The sequence below is a fragment of the Drosophila mauritiana genome, chromosome X, assembly GCF_004382145.1.
Source record: "Drosophila mauritiana strain mau12 chromosome X, ASM438214v1, whole genome shotgun sequence".
Classification (NCBI taxonomy): domain Eukaryota; kingdom Metazoa; phylum Arthropoda; class Insecta; order Diptera; family Drosophilidae; genus Drosophila; species Drosophila mauritiana.
In genome coordinates this window covers 15,698,599-15,716,418 of record NC_046672.1, presented here as the reverse complement: position 1 = coordinate 15,716,418, position 17,820 = coordinate 15,698,599, and the positions used below count along the sequence as shown (strand labels likewise).

The following is a 17,820-nucleotide window of genomic DNA, read 5'->3' as shown; positions in this document are numbered from 1 at the left end:
TAACTATCTGGTTCACATAAATGCTTTGTCCACGCCGGTTAAGTGGCAAACGTGTGCAACTTCGAGTATACTTTTTTAATAGTTAATTTATATTACTCTATGGAGTGCTGTGCCGTTTGTACATAACCAGAATTCCGAGAATAGGCGTAAGTGAAAACTTTTGTTCTCGAGCTGATCGTACATAGCCATGCATGTACATGTACATAACTACATAATGTGAGATGAACAAGTTTTTTCTGAGCAGGTCGAAAACATATGTAAATAATGGCATGTAATGTGCATATGAATAAGTCAAGTCATTAGGGTTATATGCTATATTCTTGTGCTCACACAGGACTAAATACGCAGTGTGCCCATATTTGAGCAAATACTTGAGTTAAATGTGAACAAAAGGTTGCAACATACATATGTATGTATGTACTTATGTACGATCATTTCCTATTGTACGCAGTATTCCCATATCGAAGTTACCCAAAGTTCCTGATAAATCGGCTCACATAAATGGCTTGAGAGTGAGGCGAGGAGAGAATCCATAGTTTTAAACGGAACGTATGGCCGATATAATGGATCTTTTATGCTCGGAAATCATAGTCTATGAATCAGATTCATCGTTATATCGTCTGAACAAACGACAGCAGCAAATGTCCACGCCGGCGATCATTCGGGATCAATCATCGATATGTTCATCCTTGGGGGACGCGGAATCCGATTCCCATCCCGATGCCCAGAACAATGCCGTAGTGTGCAATATGAAGGAGCTGGTGTATATATACGCGTCGGTGGACTCGGCTGCGAAAAATCCAGAAGAATTGGAGCCCCCGCCGCCGCCTCCACCGCCGCCGCCACCACCACCGACAGCGACCCAATCAATCCAAAGTTATCCGCGTTACATCAGCCAGGAGCCACCGACGTCACATTGCCAACGATTCGACGATCGCCTGACCACAACAGCCGATCCACCCGCAACCGACAACGTGAACACTGCCATCGGGGATCCCACATTGTACTCGGATCGTTGTCTGGAGAACTTCCTCAAGGTCGAGGAAAAGCACCACAAGATTCCCGACACTTACTTTAGCATCCAGAAGGATATTACGCCACCGATGCGCAAAATTGTCGCCGAATGGATGATGGAAGTGAGTAATCAAACGAAATGTAGATACAGAATTCATATCGTATCAAGCTAGCCGACTGTGATATACCCTGTACTTATAATCTGTTAGAAAATGTTACCAAATAGATGGAAAAGTTTCCAATATAAATGTATTTGTTGCGACCCAATGAAATAAATCCAAGAACCTAGTTCCGGAGATATCAAAGTTCATATGCAGCGAATATGCCCAGCAAGCAGTAGGATAACCATCCGTAATGCAAACAATGCATATTTTTTATGTATTTATTTTAATTTTAACTTGACTTTCTGTGATTGTAGAAGAATTGTGGACTCCCAATTTCATAAATAAACTTAATTGATTAGTATTTGTTTTAGTGGTCTTTATCGCACACCCATTGCAATATTTCACTACCCTTTTCGTTCATTAATTGAATACGTGTTCACAGGTGTGTGCTGAGGAAAATTGCCAGGAAGAGGTCGTATTACTGGCATTAAATTACATGGATCGATTTCTTTCGAGCAAATCAGTACGCAAGACCCAACTACAAATTTTGGCCGCAGCTTGCCTCTTGCTGGCTTCAAAGCTCCGTGAACCCAGCTGTCGTGCTCTTTCGGTGGATCTGCTCGTTGTTTACACGGACAACAGCATTTACAAGGATGATTTGATTGTAAGTACCTACAATACCTCCGATGAACATGCGGCTACATCATTTATTTCATTCCCAAGAAATGGGAGCTGTATGTGCTGAGCCGCTTGGGCTGGGACCTCTCATCTGTGACTCCCTTGGACTTCCTTGAGCTTCTGATGATGCGCCTGCCGATAGGCAGTAAAAACTTTCCGGACATAAACATTGGCAAAGTGCGGGGACATGCTCAGGCATTTATATCGTTGGCAGCGAAAGGTAAGCCATATACAAAACTGGCCAACTTAAGTACTGACTTCTCTCCCCCTTCCTTTGAAGAACATAAGTTTGCCAAGTTCTCGGCCAGCACCATAGCTGCATCGAGCATAGCTGCGTCGATGAATGGCCTAAAGTGGCATCTGCGCTCGGGACACAATCTGCACTTCCTGTTGAGTCTTATGACCGATCTGACCAGCGTGGAGCAAGTGAGTATGGCCAGGGAGCAGTGTTGTTATGTGCCACTCAATTGATTTCTAATGCACAGGCTCAGGTGCAGGACTGCATGCTGCACATGGAGGACATCTTTAAGGAGCACAGTCGGAATCTAGAGCCATATCTAGTGAACATTGACCCAGAAGAAATGTCAGCATTATACTACAAGGGGCGCTTCCAAATACATCAATCGCAGCACCTCTCGCAAATCTCAATAAGACCCTTGCCGCTGCCGAAAGCTCCAGCCGAGTGCGTGGAGCAGCACCAGCAGCAGCACAACTTTGGGTCCGCAGCGCCACATCGAACGCACACGTGCAAGATGCAGGCGCAGGCTCAGGCTCAAAACGAGATACAAGACGTTACATTTTGAGGTGTCAAATGATAGTTATACATACATGATAGTTATGTCAGACTTAAGTTGCAACTATATATAGGATCCCAATAGTCCGATCACTGTACGATTGGCCAATATCACACTATTTACATTTGAATCGATGTATTTTATATGTACCCAACTATTTTTTACCAAACTGTGGGTTTTTATCTTTAGCTATCATAAATATTTTGTATAAAATAGTTTTAACTAATCATCATGAAACTTTGAAATGGATGAAACATAAAAACGAGACTGATTGTAAGCAGCAAAGCAATATTTTTTTTGTATATATACGCTTTTCGAAATCCTACACAGATAACCAAAAAAGAACGAACTATTAAATGCAATTTTTTTTAAAAACCATCCAACATAAAGAGAAAAACAATATGTTAAAGTTACATTTGATAATAATTATATTAGTTGGCAAATAAATGATAGGAAAAAGCAATTTCTTTTCTGCCTATGATGATGTATGTATATTTTCGTATGATTTACTTTCAGATAAATCGCATTAGCTTACCAAATAGAATCCAAGTAGTTAAAGGCAATGCGAATAATTTAATTTTCTTTATTTTCTTATTAACAAACGTCTATAAACAAGAATCGTTAAAGACCATAACCTTAACACACATAATATTTATCATTGATTAGGTTTTGTATAATTTCTTGCGGACATTGCGTTGCTAAATAATATTTGTTCGCATATAATTCATTGCTCTGAGGATAGTTTAGTTCATACAAGTTTTTAGAGTGAGTACATAGTTCGATTTTTACCATCAATGTAGAAGCATTGTAACACTGCAATTAACGATTATCCTTTTTAGATATTTCTTCGGTTTTGTTTGAGCTTTAAAAAAATACTGGCTTTATTGCATTCCTGCACTCGTCCGCCTCCTTCAGTGCGATTCGAATATCATATATATGGTATATATGGTACATATGGTAATACCATCTGTAAACGAAAACTATGAAGCTAGGTACTGTTTTACATATACATAAATACTCGTTTTGGAAAATAAATTTTGTTTATTTAACGTTTAAATATACTTTAAAAAGTAAATGGTAAAGCCGATGAACTCAATTCGAAACCACTAAATTTGTATGTAGAATTTGTCCAAAAGATCATGTGAAAAACACCTTTAAAATTTTTTCATCGAATTTCCAAAACAACTGGATGATGAAATTGCCATCTTTTTGGGATTTGCGGGCGGTGTTACATCCTTGATAAAAATGATATGATATGGTGGAGGGGAGAGGGTAGAGGGTAGAGGGGTCGCGTGCTGGCTCTCTAAGTTTCTGTAAATAATTTGCATACTCTGCATGTTGTGCTCACAATCTCGCGGGCATTACTTGAATCGCGAACTGAAGGCGTTGGACAACTCATTGATGGCTGCCTGGCCAACCGCCTGGTTCACCTGTCCACGCATACTCTCCGGCACATAGCGATTGGCTCCCGACTGCTGGACAATGGCGCCGCCGACAGCTCCGGACACACGGCTTTGAAAATGAACAAGGGTATTATTTAGTTGTTGAAGTATGTGAAGTGCTTGAATTGAGGGAGCATATATGTATATGTAATCTATATAAATTCAAATCGTTCGGATCTGATCCGAAGTTGGATTGAGTATCACCTCTAGCACTACCCAACTTCTACTTCGCACAGACTTCGACGAGGTACACACCAAGCGTGAAGCAATAGGTAGCTGGTAGTCGAGTCGACTCGACTATTCCCCGCCAGTAAGCAATACACACTTATGTAATACGAACAATTTATGTATTTATTTATGCACTTTATTTGTGTGTATACGTAAACTGGTCATATGTAATTTAAGTTGTTGCATATTTCCATCGTCACAATCCATTTGAGTAAGTCACAAGAGTATTTTCATGACTTATATATTTGTAATCAACATTATAAATAATACATTGTACATAAAAATATTGGAAACACGTATTTCGTATATATATTTTTACATATATATATTTATATATATGTGTATATGTATATAGATATATTTAGGGTTGTTGTGGCAAAAAGCGGTTTAATGTCAATTTAAAAGAAAATATACTTTTTGACTTGGCTATAAATATGGTTATACATATAAATTGTTTTAAATTAGTTTTTGTTTCTTTGTATGTTCCTGGGAATCGATACAAACCATGAAAAAAATCTCAGCAAATTTCGCAAATATTAACTATTGCAATCAAAATAACCAGCTTGCATCGAATTCAAATCAGTACTTTGACCTCTGACCTGACCAAACTTAAGCAAATATGTACCTACAAATACGAAGAGGAATGGACAATACAAATAAGCGTTAACTTAATCCTGTAACTTAATCGTTTCTTGGAAACGGGACAGCTGATGATTCCACAAATCCGAGCATCCGGATGGGGAATATGTACATACATACAAATAACATGTTTCTTACAGAAATTAATCGTATTTAATTCATGGCGAACAAATCATAATCATAATCATAATCATAATACGATATATAGCGATAAGCGAAAGCAAGTCCTACTTAATTAGTTTGAATCCCAATATGTAATTGCAGTGTGCATTTCCGTTAAATGGATGGGGTAATTTAGTGTTTAGTTAGTTCGCTTTTAGTTGTTAATTAATGTTAGTTTGCTTTTTAAGTTCAAGGAAATACTTTGTGACTGACTTGAAATGTTCTCAACGCTGCGTTACCTAACATTTTCTAATTTAATTGGGTTTTATAGTTTAACATCAACAACAACACAATGCAGTTAACGAAAGCTATTTATTAATAGTTAGCTATATAATTAAGATCATTGGTTAATATCGTCACTAAGCATCTGCCCACACAAATAGTTTACATAACTTTTGAGCTTATGCCGTTGATAATGGGGGGGACATCAATTACTCAATTAATCAAATAATAATAATAATAATTAATTAGGCATGCACGAACAAATGCACATACATTTGTACATGTATATATTGTATATATATCTACACGGGGAAGTAGACATTACGAAAAACATCTTATGGAATTAAAGAAATCATGTGCATCTCGACTAGTTGCTTTTCACATATTAAGAATTTATATCAGTTTCAACGCTTCAGATTATATATATATATATATGACTACAATAATACGCAAGCGAATCAAATGTATCGATTTCCCATCGTTGTTGATTTCTGGATTTCTGGATTTCTAGGATTTTGGGATCATTTTCATGGTTGTTTGTTTTTTTTTTTTGTAAATTTCTGGATTTTGCCGGAATAATATCAAATTACAATTGTTGAAAGTATTGTTTGTGGTTGGTTAAATCGTCAGCAAGCTACGTTTTGCAGATTCATCCCCTAGATACATATGTAGATGTCTCTCGACGCTGACAACAATTTAACGACGCCTGTTCGTGTTAAATGGTTTCAAATTGTATGGATATTTATTTTTGTTCATATTTGTTGTGTGTTGAGTTGAGTGTGTTTTAATAGTGTTTTCGTTTTTAATCGTTTCACATAGAAAGAGAAAAAAGAGACAACAAAAGAGTTTTATTAAGTTGGTTCAGGAGTTCTGGGCCAAACACATTATTATTCAACTTAAATTTAACACTCATCCTCAAAAAATGACTCGCACATTCGAAAAAGATTTATTCGAAATGGGTTTTCACAGAAATCGCTTTTGATTGACTTTCTTAATCTCTTCAATTCCATTTTCGCAGTGCCACAGACAATAATTTCTTTCTTACTTTTTAATTCAAAATCAAAAGAGAATAGTCGATTTACCCGACTATCAGATACCCGTTACTCATTTCAATATTTTTTGGAATATTGGTAGAAATTGTGAAAAAATAATGAAATAAAAAAACTCAAAATTATTGTGTTCAAACGGACGGTACATGGTCAGATCGACTCAGCAATTAATCCTGATCAAGAATATATACTTTATACGGTTGGAATCCTTCTGCCTGTTACATACTTTTCAACGAATCTAGTATACCCTTTTAATGTACGAGTAACGGGTATAACAATCCGAGTCGAAATCATAATTTTTATAAATTAAGTTGAATTCCTGATTAGCAACATAGACTTCAGATTTTAGTTAGATATTAGTACTTGAACATTTGGCGTTTTTAGTTAGTAATCATTTAGAACATATGTGAGACACATAATGTGAATATAATCCCAAATCTACGTTAGTTTCGCTTTTTCGATACCCATTTGCATGTATGTAATACCTAGGCGAAGTCAAGTTGGATAATGATAGAGTGAATACTCACGTCTTTGCTCGAGATTCACTTATTTTATTCACAAAAACCTAACCTTTAGTCATTTTTAAAAAGCAAACACATAGTAGATAAAACGAGGTCACAACTGTCGTTTATGGATTTAAAAATATAACTAAATACACAGAGGTGCCACAAAAATCGCTTTCGATTGACTTTATGTATTATCTTTAGGTCCAATTAGGCATATAAGCAAGTTACAATGACTTAAAAGCTTGTTTATATCTACTCCCTTTGTGTTGCTCACCATGAATATAATCTCATTCACTATGCATTTATTCAATTATTCAATCAGTTCAAGGCATTTATTTATACGTAAAGGAGCTTAAATGTTCCAGTTATGTTGCCGCATAAAATATATTATTTTAGTTTTGTAAAAAAATAAACAAAATACAAAACCCTCTATTCTAAGCAGTCAAGTTTATGGAGCTTTGTTTTCCTACGATTATTCATAAGTTGTACGTATTTTTCTGTGGCAATGCGACCATTTCGACTCATCGTGGTTTCCCAAATTGGTAAGGATTTCTGTGACACCCCTAATACGTGGATCATTATTGAGCGCAGAGATTTTAGAAAATGGCACAAATCAATACAAAAACCAATTCAATAATGATCCACATATATCTTTGTGTATTTGGCAGTCAGAAAAGGATGGTGGATAGAAGGGTACTCACGATGGTAGCATTGGTGGGGGAAGAGATCCTCCGGGACGACCGCCGGGTAGTGGTGGTGCCCCACCTCCTGGGCGATTCGGAATCGCTGGCGCTGGGCGACCTGTAGATGGTGGCAATGGTGGGTTCCGTCCACCCAAGGAGCTCTGCAAGCGAACTTGCTATATGCAATTCCATTCAATAATGAGTAAACAAGTGGTTTTACCTGTGCGGGAGGTCCTGGCTTTCCTCTAACGCCACCCGGACTTGGAGGAGATAGACGTGGGTTGTCCAAGCCGCTGGGCAGCCAATCGTTCTTAACCGGCGGTGGCAATGGCGAGGACACGGTGGCCATTGATACATCGCCTTGAATTGGTTTCGACAATGTATTACAATCGTTTGCAATGGAACTCATGTTAGCTCTCACCTATGATCTGTAATGCATCCTTGCAAGCACGGTACATGCGCAGCATTTCCTCTCGCCGTGTGGCCGATTCAGCCGACTCCTCCATCATCTGGGACTGTAGACGAGTAGATATAGTCATGTTACAGTTACTGCCACAATCTTCTGGATTATCTGAAGCTAATTAGTTTACCTGATCGCCGGACGCGTACAGATGTGCCAGCAGCTCGCCATTGATAAAGTCCTTGGCATTGTTGATGATGAGCATCATAATTGCTTTGGGCACCATGTCACGGGTGGTCTTCGTAACGATCTTCATGTAGGAGTCAACCAGGTTACGGATGGTCTCGACCTGCCGCTCCAGCTGTGGATCGCTGGAACTCTCCTCGCTGGCCGACTGTTTAGTATTCGTATAGGGGTGGGTTGTGGGATATTGATAGTCCATAAATGATTGTTCGTAATTTTATAGAGTGCATAAGTATTCAAAAACCTAATAGCCAACCGAATAAGTGTTTGAAAGCAAAATAACCAACTGAATCGTGCACATAAAAACGAGAAAAAAAGCGCTGCAGTCGAGGGTCCGACTATAGGATACCCATTACCCACTTCCCACACTCAAAGTAAGTTGCGTAACCCAAACGATTTCGCGTGGCTTTCTTCTTCTTCAAAAAAAAAGGTAAACATGCATATTGTAAATTTGCTGGCGGCGGAGGAACAAAAAGTAAAAGTTTTCGACAATTTTAAAAAATCGTTTCAAGTTTTTCATTTTCTAGGCTGGCGTAACCCCTCAACAGTCTGAATATTCTATTTAGAAATCACTAACCTTGTATTTTTCTCAACATATTTGAACATTAAGTGAAATGAAATTTATTTCGGTGATGCCACCTTTTTCGATTCTGAATATTGGTATTATTGCAATTACTAAATAGGGAGCATTAACTAAAAAACTATACCGATACCATGGTCATTCTAAGACCTCGCCAGCATTTAAACCTTTTCAGGGATTAAAAATCCAACATTTTAACACATGATAAACCAACGAAAATACTGCAGATGTTACAGTTTGTAAACCCCAATCTTCTGAAACTTATATAACTCATAACATTTACATAAATATGATTGCGTTTTTGAACTCTCATCTTTGAATTCGAGTGGCATGCGTTTGAATATATTGATTTTGAACGTTGAGTGAAATAAATTAATCCAATAGTAAAATATAATACAAATTAACTTGAAAAGTTCAAAGTGCATGCTCTCGACGACTGTCAAATTTAAGTAAAATTGGCATTAGTCATATTATAGATAGACCTTAAGTATATCTATATCTTTTATTTACTTAAATCGAAGACAAGTCATCTTGAAATTGATTAAAATCAAGGAGGAACGAAAAAGTCGAATATCCGACTACGTGATACCCGCTACTTTTAGCCCGTTTCAATATAGACTTCCCCTGCAACTAAATCAAGCCCAACTAACTTAGCTCTTATCGAATCCCAAGTCTCAATGATTAATCAACATATCTTGAATATATCTTGGAAATAATTACGAGTAATTGCAGTAGCGGGTATAAATGAATAATTATATTGTGAGAAAATGCAACAATTTAATAAGGAAAAGAATCAACCCAATATAAACAATTGAAATCAACATACTTTTTGCTAAATAAACCAACCGGAAGAAATTATTAATTTTGTGTGTATTTTTGGCGTTTCATAGATAGATTGGTCGTTTTTTTGTTCGGTAGGTGGCGGTAAAATAGAAGAGAACAACATGTCCACAATCGTTATAAGAAACCAGTAACAATGCCATAGTCGAACAGCCGACTATCTTAATCAGTAATTCTAAGTTAGTTAAATAAACAAGATGGAAGACCGACAAACTACAACTTTGGCTGATGAAAAGAAAAGCATCACAAGCCGAGTAAAATGAATTGCAGTCAAGTGGAAAACTTTCTACAAAGTTATTCAATTTCAACACAATCGTAAGTGATTTATATATAAAAATATATATCCATTTGGTAATACTCGGCTTGTGATGTGGTAATTTATCGCACCTTTAACCATTTAAGGGGTTACACCATCTGGAGATTTCGAGGTGTACTAGCTTTTAAGGAATACTCTGTTTTATAGAACTTTAATTTAATCATATGTATGATTTTTTGCAATGTGATGACATTTAAAGCCGCAGTTATTTAATTTTACCAAATCCTCAGCCGATTAACAATATGTTAGTAATTTACAATTTGGAGTTTCTATTTTCGAATAATAAAAACAATTTGTGTCTAATAACGGCTAAAATACCTCACCAGACTTTAAAAATGAAACAACAAAAATTAAACGTAAGAAAAATGATCAAAAGTATGTTAAAATAATGTATTAGTTATTAGTATTCAAAATCGCATACATTTATACGACATTTAATTGATGAGTTTACTAAATAATATATATATTCCGAAAAGTTGCAAAGATTAACAAACCTCTTGTCCTTCCTGGATGACGAATGCATATATAAAGCACCGATATTTGCGAGTTATTTTGTTGATTTGGTCAATGAAACAGCGGAAACAAAGATATATAAATATATAGATAATGTAGTAATCGGAAATGCTTTCAATTTCAGTGGAAATATCTAAACGAAAAGTATGCGATCTAAGACCCAACCTTAAACATATCAGCTTTTTAGGTCATATAGGGTCGAATTTATAACATTATATAATGTAATATAATATTTCTATAGAGCCACTAGTTCGTCTAGGGCTTCTTTCCTAAATCCAATTAGTGTCAAGTTGATGGATATTTCTAAGGATTACTGGTTACTATCTATGTACGCACCTCATCGCCGTTTTCCTGAGTCTCCTGCTTTTCGGGATAGACACCAGCTCGCAGGAAGGAAGCTTTCCAGGACTCCACATCCTCCACAGTCTCGCACGAGAGCTCCAGTTGTTTGTAGTCCTAGAATACCGGGTGTTCGAAGGCAGAGAATGAAACATTTTTGATACAACATCGCATGTTTTTGCTTAGTCTAATGGTACGCTACATTCATTTGAAAATCAGATCTGAAAGTTTGTTGATTTGCATAGTTGGGCGCGGTTCACTTTTGTCATAAAAACGCACATCCAAATGTGCTCGACCTACTCTGCTGGTCCTGAATTATAAAAGACTAACTCTTTGAAGATCCTTGAAGGCGGACGAGAGTGTGGCAGATCCTGTTTTCAATGCGGACGGACTCACAGAAGAGAAAAGGCTTTATCGATTAGTTGAAAATGGCTCAAAAACTTGTAATAAAATCAAATGGCAATATCACGTTATTTTTGTAGATATACCCATTGTAGATTTCACACTTTTCGAAAGTCGTTGTAGAGCAGTGTAGCCTTTAAAAAAGCAAGAATAGTTAATATAGTGCTGTTTCGCCTTTATGGGCAATGACAACAAAATTGGTTTATATCTCTTGATGTTTCATAAAAACGAAGGAACTGGAACGAACTAGCCTTAAAACATCCCTAGATGCTCTCAGTTTTTAATTGAATCAGACCATCAGTTCTTTTGAATCCAGGATTTCGCAGTCCGTGAAGAGCGATGCCTTGCTGAAAACGCGTTACATAATCTCAAAAACATATTTTTTAAATGTTCAGATGGTTTAGGTATTGCTTGTAGTGACTTATAAATATAAAAACCATTGGCACCTTAAAGATAAACGTTTAATCTGTGTATTAAGTGATGTTTTAAGTGGTTAGACATTACACTAAGCAAAACTGTTTGTTGAGTTGTTATGTTTAGTGTAAAATAGCCTAGCATAGTATTCAGAGGCAGGAAGGAAGTTTCTGGCATAAATGAGGGATGCTGGATGAAAGGTCGACTGGTTTACAATGAGTTGGAAGGAAACAGCATCCTAAAAGTCCCGAAAAGGAAGGAAATAGATAGTTATGTATAGCTGAGGCCCATTGCATTCACTAAGAACTAGCTCTTCATGCTGTTAATTCTATCGGAAAACTCGTTTTTTTGGCCAAAAAGTTGAAAGCTTTTAAAGAACTACACAGAGAATAAAGCAGTTTTAATGGAAATCGGGGAAAGTCACTTCTCTTAACCTTGTACAACCAGTATAAATCACAAGATTATATCATGAGCTTTATTCTGGCTGCGAACAAGGTTGTATTTCAAAAATCGTTATCGATCACTACGTTTTTGAGAGTGCAATATCGATTTGAAAATTATTTTGATGTCACAACGATTCCGTGCTGGGACGAAACAAAGTTTGTGGAAAGTATCAATAGCATTTAATACAATCGAGAGGTTAGATAATGGATGGATGACTACTTTTTGCGCGATTCATTGTGAATCAAATAGAGCCGTGAACTTCTTAAGCTAATAGCACATCACGAAATCAAAAGGCAAAAGGAGTTTACGACGCGGCAAGCTCCTTTTCCTTCAATTCGACTTAAATGTTGATAAAAACATAGTAATTTTTATATTATACAAAAAAATAATTAATTGATCTCTTGCCCGACTATTTTAACCAAAGGATTCAAATTGGGGTTATATAATGAAGATTTGAAATATTTTGCGTAAAAATATCTTCAAAAATTGCTTTTGTTTGTTTGTTTAGTTATTTTGATTTAAAAGTTTTTCTCTGGTTTTGTTTTCTGAAATCATTTAAAATTCATTTTTTTGTATGTTAACAAAAATTACTAACCTTATAAACATTACGTCCATCGGGACTAAATAAAGCAAATGTAACACGTCTAGACATTGACATAAATCCCTGTTCAATATCACGCAATTTTAAACCATCCAACGGCAGCATAAACTTCTTCTCCTTCTCATCCTCGTCCTTATACCAGGAGATACTCTCGGATGTCAGCACAAACCAATACGGACGCGATCCACCTGCAAGACACACATGCGAAAATCAATACGTATCCATGAAATCCCTAATCAAAGAAACGAAACAGTTTTTGGGTCAGTAGATGCAACGCTCGTAAACAACTTCTTCACCTCATCAAGAAGTAATCATCTTCAATTTTGTTAGCTAAGCTGGATTTTGTACCTACGTATCCTTCGAATGAAGGATGCTCGGCGCGCCTATGGAAGGTCAGCAATCGTGTTCGATTCGAGTGATTCAAGAATGATTGAAAGTAAAACATGCAGAAGAGTGGCGTGTTCTAATTAATTATCCAAAGAACGCAAAGCAAAAGCAACAGAAAACATGATAGTACCTGCAGAAGGACTGAAAAATCGTACGTTTAGCGGTCCAGATCGTCCTAATTTTATATCTTTCAATGACAAAGACAATGTTCACATAAAAAATACAAATTATAAGAGGTTAAAAATGTCCACCACCAAGCCACCAAGCGGTGACCAGTCTTAACGCACTTCATCTTCCATTTCGGAAACGTTGAAAACTAAATTTCTAACAAAGCATTCTGTCACCATTTACAAGGATACTGCCCCCCACAATCAATGCTATAGCACGTTGATTGAGAGTGTCATAGGGTGAACGTGCATACCTTTCATGATGCCCAGGTTCTGGATGACCATGTGACCCTTGCGAATGACTTGGTTGCCCAGCTGACGAGTGCCAGTTTTGTTGGCATTCTCTGATTTGTTTTGAGCGCTATAATGAGAGCAAGATTTAGTTTTCCCTACGCTCCATCCAAATGACCAAATACGCACTTGGCGAAGCCAATGAAGTCCTCATGGTTGGTGTTCATGTAGGCCAGCTCAAAGTCAATGAGCAGCAGGATCTGTTCCTTGCAGCTGTGCTCGCGTTGGCGCACATGTGTTGTGATAATACGTTCGGTCTCCTCACGCAGACGTGGGTATCGACTCATCTGTTCAAAGATGAAACAATATAAACTTAGTGCTCAGCTTGGGGCAGCAAATTAGCCAACTTACTTTAGCTGTGCACATGCGCACGACCACAGAAAGTTCCTGTACGACTAGATCGACACACTTGATAACCGGCTCCTTGAGCAGCGCTATCTGCCGCTTGACAATCGCCTCGAACGCCATGTCGGGTGTGAAGAGGCCAACGCGAATACCATGGATATTTCGAATTGCAAATGAGATCTCTCGTCGCAGTTCCTTTTCATCACAAGCCATCTTAACGATCTCAAAGCGCAGACTGAAGCAACGAGATGTTATGAGTTTTTTATTTTTAAATGCACCACAAACACCTACCGTTCATGGAAAATGCGATTGATCTTGGCGCCACCTGAGAGCTCGTTTGTGTTCACCAAAGCTGAGCCGCTGCCCTCAATAGTTCGCTCAAAGTCTGATTGCAGCTGCTGAATCATTCTGCAGGAATGTAAATGCACCATTTTAATCAATCGTTACAAAAGGGAATCCCATTTTTTTATAACTTACTGGAGCATAGCTTTTGTTTTGATGCTGGCATCGCCTGGCTGAAAGTGCTTGAACTCCTCCACCTCCTTCTCCAAAGTGAGCATCTGCTTCTGCAACTTATCCCGCAGGCCAGGTAACGTGTCCCTGATGTGGTTGGTTAGTTGTTGGTTGAGCACGCGCTGCAAGTAGGGGGTGCCGAGACGGTCGGCCATGTGCCGATAGGAGGGATGGCTCAAGAAGAACTTGCGTTCGGCGGCCAACGCCTGGTGGATATCCTTGCGACCCTCGATATCCTTCTGGGATCTATTCACCACGCCAATGTAGCCACGTCGCAGCGGTAGCAGCTTATTCTCCAGAATGTCGCGCGCATCGGTGCCCTCGTCCATCAGATCCAGCTTGGTTATAACGCCAATGGTTCGCACACCCTGTGGATCCACCTCCTTGGCCAGCTTGAGGGCATCCGAATTGGCCAGATCGGTATTGGCCGGGGTCACAGCCAGAATTAAACAAGTCTCTTTGCGAATAAATTGGAATATCATCTGCTTAATTTGCTGCTCAATATCCACCGGCTGATCGCCAATGGCCACCTTTGTCAGGCCGGGCAAATCGATCAGGGTTAAATTGAGTACGTGCGGCGAGTAGACGCGCAAATTAATTGGAATGTTTGAAATGCCTTTGTTACTACCGGTCACACGATCCGTTTCATCTTCGATTTCTTTTCTGATCTCATCGAAGCTGGAAAACTTCTTGCCTTTAATGTGAAGGAACTCTCCATATTCTGCAATAAATAGCAAATGTGCATTAGAAGATAGCTTCTCCTTGATCATATCAAATGTTCAGCTTACCGGTAACTCCATTGATCAGTTGCAAGATTAGTGGTCTGCGAGTCACGATGCCAGAGCCACGCGGCAAGAAATCTCTGTAAAATGGGGAAACGTTTTGTATTTAATAATGGAATTATACAAGTGTGTACTTTGGTTTTCGGATTGTGGGCTTAAGAAGTATGTAGAGGGAATCAATCCATTTTGAAATTGCGTGGAATAATGCGTATTTGAGTTGCCAGTACTACAAACTTAATGGAACTTCAACTTATGCCTTGCAGCTAGTGTTTAACAATCCCAGTTGAGGACAAGAGTGTTGTGTAAACATGTATTTTCTTCTGACCAGGAAGGGTGTTGGGCATTGTTTAATACCTCGGAGTAATTAAAGAAATGCTATTGGTTAGCTAGGCTAATAAATTGAATGGGGGAAATGGGTCATTCTGACCACTCTGGTCACCTACATCCTGTTCGCACTGCCCAGTTAATAGAAGCCTTCATTTTCCATTGACATTAAGACTTTGGCCTGCTGGCCGTGGGTGGGCTGCCTCTTTCGCTTCCGCCGACGGCTCAGTGGTGTCAGGTGGGCGGGGGGCGGTGGGCGGTGGAACCACCCTAATTGACACACATACATACATACATACATACAAATAAAAAGCACGGCGCATGCGAATTCTATCTGGACTATTTTGAACATAGTGGACTTATGTAAGCACAAACTTTACATGGTTTAATGCAGTTTGTAAATACATGAATGGGCATATTGATTAATGTTCTTTTTCAGCGCACCCCCCCTAATTAGCAAGCAAGGCATGGAAAATAAGTAAATCGACCCTAAAGGAGGTCAAACTTTTTCAAAATTATTCGAAAGTAAACATATAGAATGTGAGTTTCTCTACAAATCGTTGGTAGGAGTGGGGGGAAAACTTAAATCGGCGACATACTATCATTGGTCTTATCTGCATTTTTTTGGGGCGTAAGCCATTGTTTTCGTTATATGTTTGTATTTAGAGTGGACACTAACAAAGAAAAATGAGAGACAGCGCAGGCTTATAGATACAAACACAAGAAATCGCATTGATACATACAATTTAGATTTCAAAATACGTATTTAGGTGTTCTTCAATACATTTTGTGAATATAGTTTGTCGAGCTGCGGTGCTTTTGGATTTTCAACAGCTTTGTGCAGGTGGAAGATAAAATTCTTATCATCATAATTAAGTTAAGACCACTGATATGGTTTGGTCATTATGAGCAAGTGTACACTTGTTTCGTAGACAGCAATTATTGATTGTTAATAAACAACCAAAAAAAAACAATGGCTGAAAGCGAGTGATATCAGCGATTAGTCATAGTTTCCCAGTAACGTTTAATTGGGCATTCCACGGAACATTTGAAATAATAGTGCTACTTTTCGCTGAGCACTGGCGTGCAGAAAAATCGATTCGCGCTGCAGGCCAAAGGCGCCTTCAGGTCCATTATCAATCACCATATATGTAGGCCAGATATTCGGGTTGCTGATAGGGTGATATGGTATGATAGTATGATCCCATATGAGAGGGAAATATGCTGATAAGGCGTTGGGTGGGATACTCACTTGCCCACGAAGTTCTCCAAGACGGAACTCTTGCCAGCTGATTGGCCACCGACCACCGCGATCTGCGGCAGATCCAGTTGCATGTGGACGCCGAGCGATGTGAACGCATCTTGCAGCTTGTTAACAATTGTTATTAAACTATCCATTGCGGCGAGGTCCGATTTCCCACACAATTAGATTAGATTAGATATCAGATCAGATCAGATCGAACTGCGATCCCAACTCGTCCGGATGTTTGTGTTTTTGCTGCTCAGCTCCGCGGGTCTTGTTTTTCTCTTGCTGTGTTTCCTTTAATCGCTGGCTCTTCTTCACTGCACACACTCCTCTGCAAAATACAATTACTGCATTATAAATACTCTCATGCGTTCCATCACTTTTCTTTTCGTTTGCAATAGATAACACAACAAAAAAAAATTGACAAAATTTGTGTGGGGCGGTGGGGTGGTGGTTAATAACAAATATGCGTAAGTCGTGGGGGAGCAGGGAAAATCGCAAACAGAAATCGTTATTGGAGAGCACTCATGAGTTACTCATTCTCCCACACGATTAACCCGATATATTGTATGTACCACCACAATAACCTTTCTTGCTTCTTCGGTTTATAATGGCGATGTAGCGAAATTTATTGAAATCGGAATTGGAATCGCGAAAAAGGTAAAGGTGGGTATGATTGTTGGGCTTTGAAGCAAAAATGTTTATCGACATTTACACGAAAAGAATTTGTATATATACTCCCAAACGAATTTATCATCGACTTTTCCAATTTGTCACTTATTTCTCAGGCTTAACTGTGTTGTGTTAGTGTAGATGTCATGTTTATCGCCACAAAGAGCGCACTGCGATTTGGGCTTTGGCTTGGTCTTTTAAACAAATATTCTTCTTATTGTGCAAAACTGACAACTATCACCACACTCCGCTTCCAAATCGGTTCAATGGATTTTTTCGACTAAAACTAGAGATGCAAGAAAGTAATCAATCTGTACCCGATAAGCTGGTCTGGTCTGATTTTTTTGGTATAATTGATAGGGCTGGGTGAATCACTCGCGATACATCGATATATCGAATAGCTTCCGTATGCCGAAGCTTAAGTGTTGGTTTCGATAACAAGTCAAGTGCTTTATCCGCCATCGATATCAATTTAAGCGC

At 38.4% G+C, this 17,820-nt stretch overlaps 2 protein-coding genes across 9 annotated transcripts; one reads left to right on the top strand and one right to left on the bottom strand.

Moving 5' to 3' along the window:
• LOC117147759 (G1/S-specific cyclin-D1) lies at positions 1 to 3,043 on the top strand. 2 transcript variants are annotated; one of them, XM_033314778.1, is made up of 6 exons: positions 1 to 146; positions 452 to 1,136; positions 1,561 to 1,782; positions 1,842 to 2,016; positions 2,077 to 2,222; positions 2,282 to 3,043. In XM_033314778.1, the coding sequence occupies exons 2-6, from the start codon at positions 552 to 554 to the stop codon at positions 2,597 to 2,599; spliced, it is 1,446 nt and encodes a 481-aa protein (XP_033170669.1). In that variant the 5' UTR covers positions 1 to 146; positions 452 to 551; the 3' UTR covers positions 2,600 to 3,043. The 2 variants fall into 2 exon arrangements, with proteins under 2 accessions (XP_033170669.1, XP_033170670.1); XM_033314779.1 differs by having other exon boundaries at positions 1 to 1,136.
• A 568-nt stretch (positions 3,044 to 3,611) lies between these two features.
• Positions 3,612 to 17,674, bottom strand: LOC117147758 (dynamin). Of its 7 annotated transcripts, none has more exons than XM_033314773.1 (17): positions 17,658 to 17,674; positions 16,675 to 16,999; positions 15,105 to 15,178; positions 14,281 to 15,037; positions 14,095 to 14,211; positions 13,810 to 14,038; positions 13,588 to 13,745; positions 13,422 to 13,528; positions 12,608 to 12,801; positions 10,750 to 10,869; positions 10,395 to 10,406; positions 9,571 to 9,576; positions 8,112 to 8,315; positions 7,943 to 8,036; positions 7,742 to 7,881; positions 7,540 to 7,682; positions 3,952 to 4,102 (listed from the first exon to the last, which is right to left on the bottom strand). In XM_033314773.1, the coding sequence occupies exons 2-17, from the start codon at positions 16,818 to 16,820 to the stop codon at positions 3,952 to 3,954; spliced, it is 2,652 nt and encodes an 883-aa protein (XP_033170664.1). In that variant the 5' UTR covers positions 16,821 to 16,999; positions 17,658 to 17,674. The 7 variants fall into 7 exon arrangements, with proteins under 7 accessions (XP_033170665.1, XP_033170664.1, XP_033170661.1 ...); XM_033314770.1 differs by having other exon boundaries at positions 17,573 to 17,664; XM_033314772.1 differs by lacking the exon at positions 17,658 to 17,674 and adding an exon at positions 17,384 to 17,550.
• Positions 17,675 to 17,820: the final 146 nt, after the last annotated feature.

What these genes read in the sequence shown, in the direction of transcription:
- LOC117147759 (XM_033314778.1), top strand. Translation starts at nt 552, where the DNA reads ATGGCCGATATAATGGATCTTTTATGCTCGGAAATCATAGTCTATGAA. An exon ending in TCGCCGAATGGATGATGGAA is followed by an intron (nt 1,137 to 1,560) that starts GTGAGTAATCAA and finishes ACGTGTTCACAG; the next exon opens with GTGTGTGCTGAGGAAAATTG. An exon ending in TTTACAAGGATGATTTGATT is followed by an intron (nt 1,783 to 1,841) that starts GTAAGTACCTAC and finishes TTCATTCCCAAG; the next exon opens with AAATGGGAGCTGTATGTGCT.
- LOC117147758 (XM_033314773.1), bottom strand. Translation starts at nt 16,820, where the DNA reads ATGGATAGTTTAATAACAATTGTTAACAAGCTGCAAGATGCGTTCACA. An exon ending in TTGGAGAACTTCGTGGGCAA is followed by an intron (nt 15,179 to 16,674) that starts GTGAGTATCCCA and finishes CCCATTTTACAG; the next exon opens with AGATTTCTTGCCGCGTGGCT. An exon ending in GAACCTGGGCATCATGAAAG is followed by an intron (nt 12,802 to 13,421) that starts GTATGCACGTTC and finishes TGTGTCTTGCAG; the next exon opens with GTGGATCGCGTCCGTATTGG.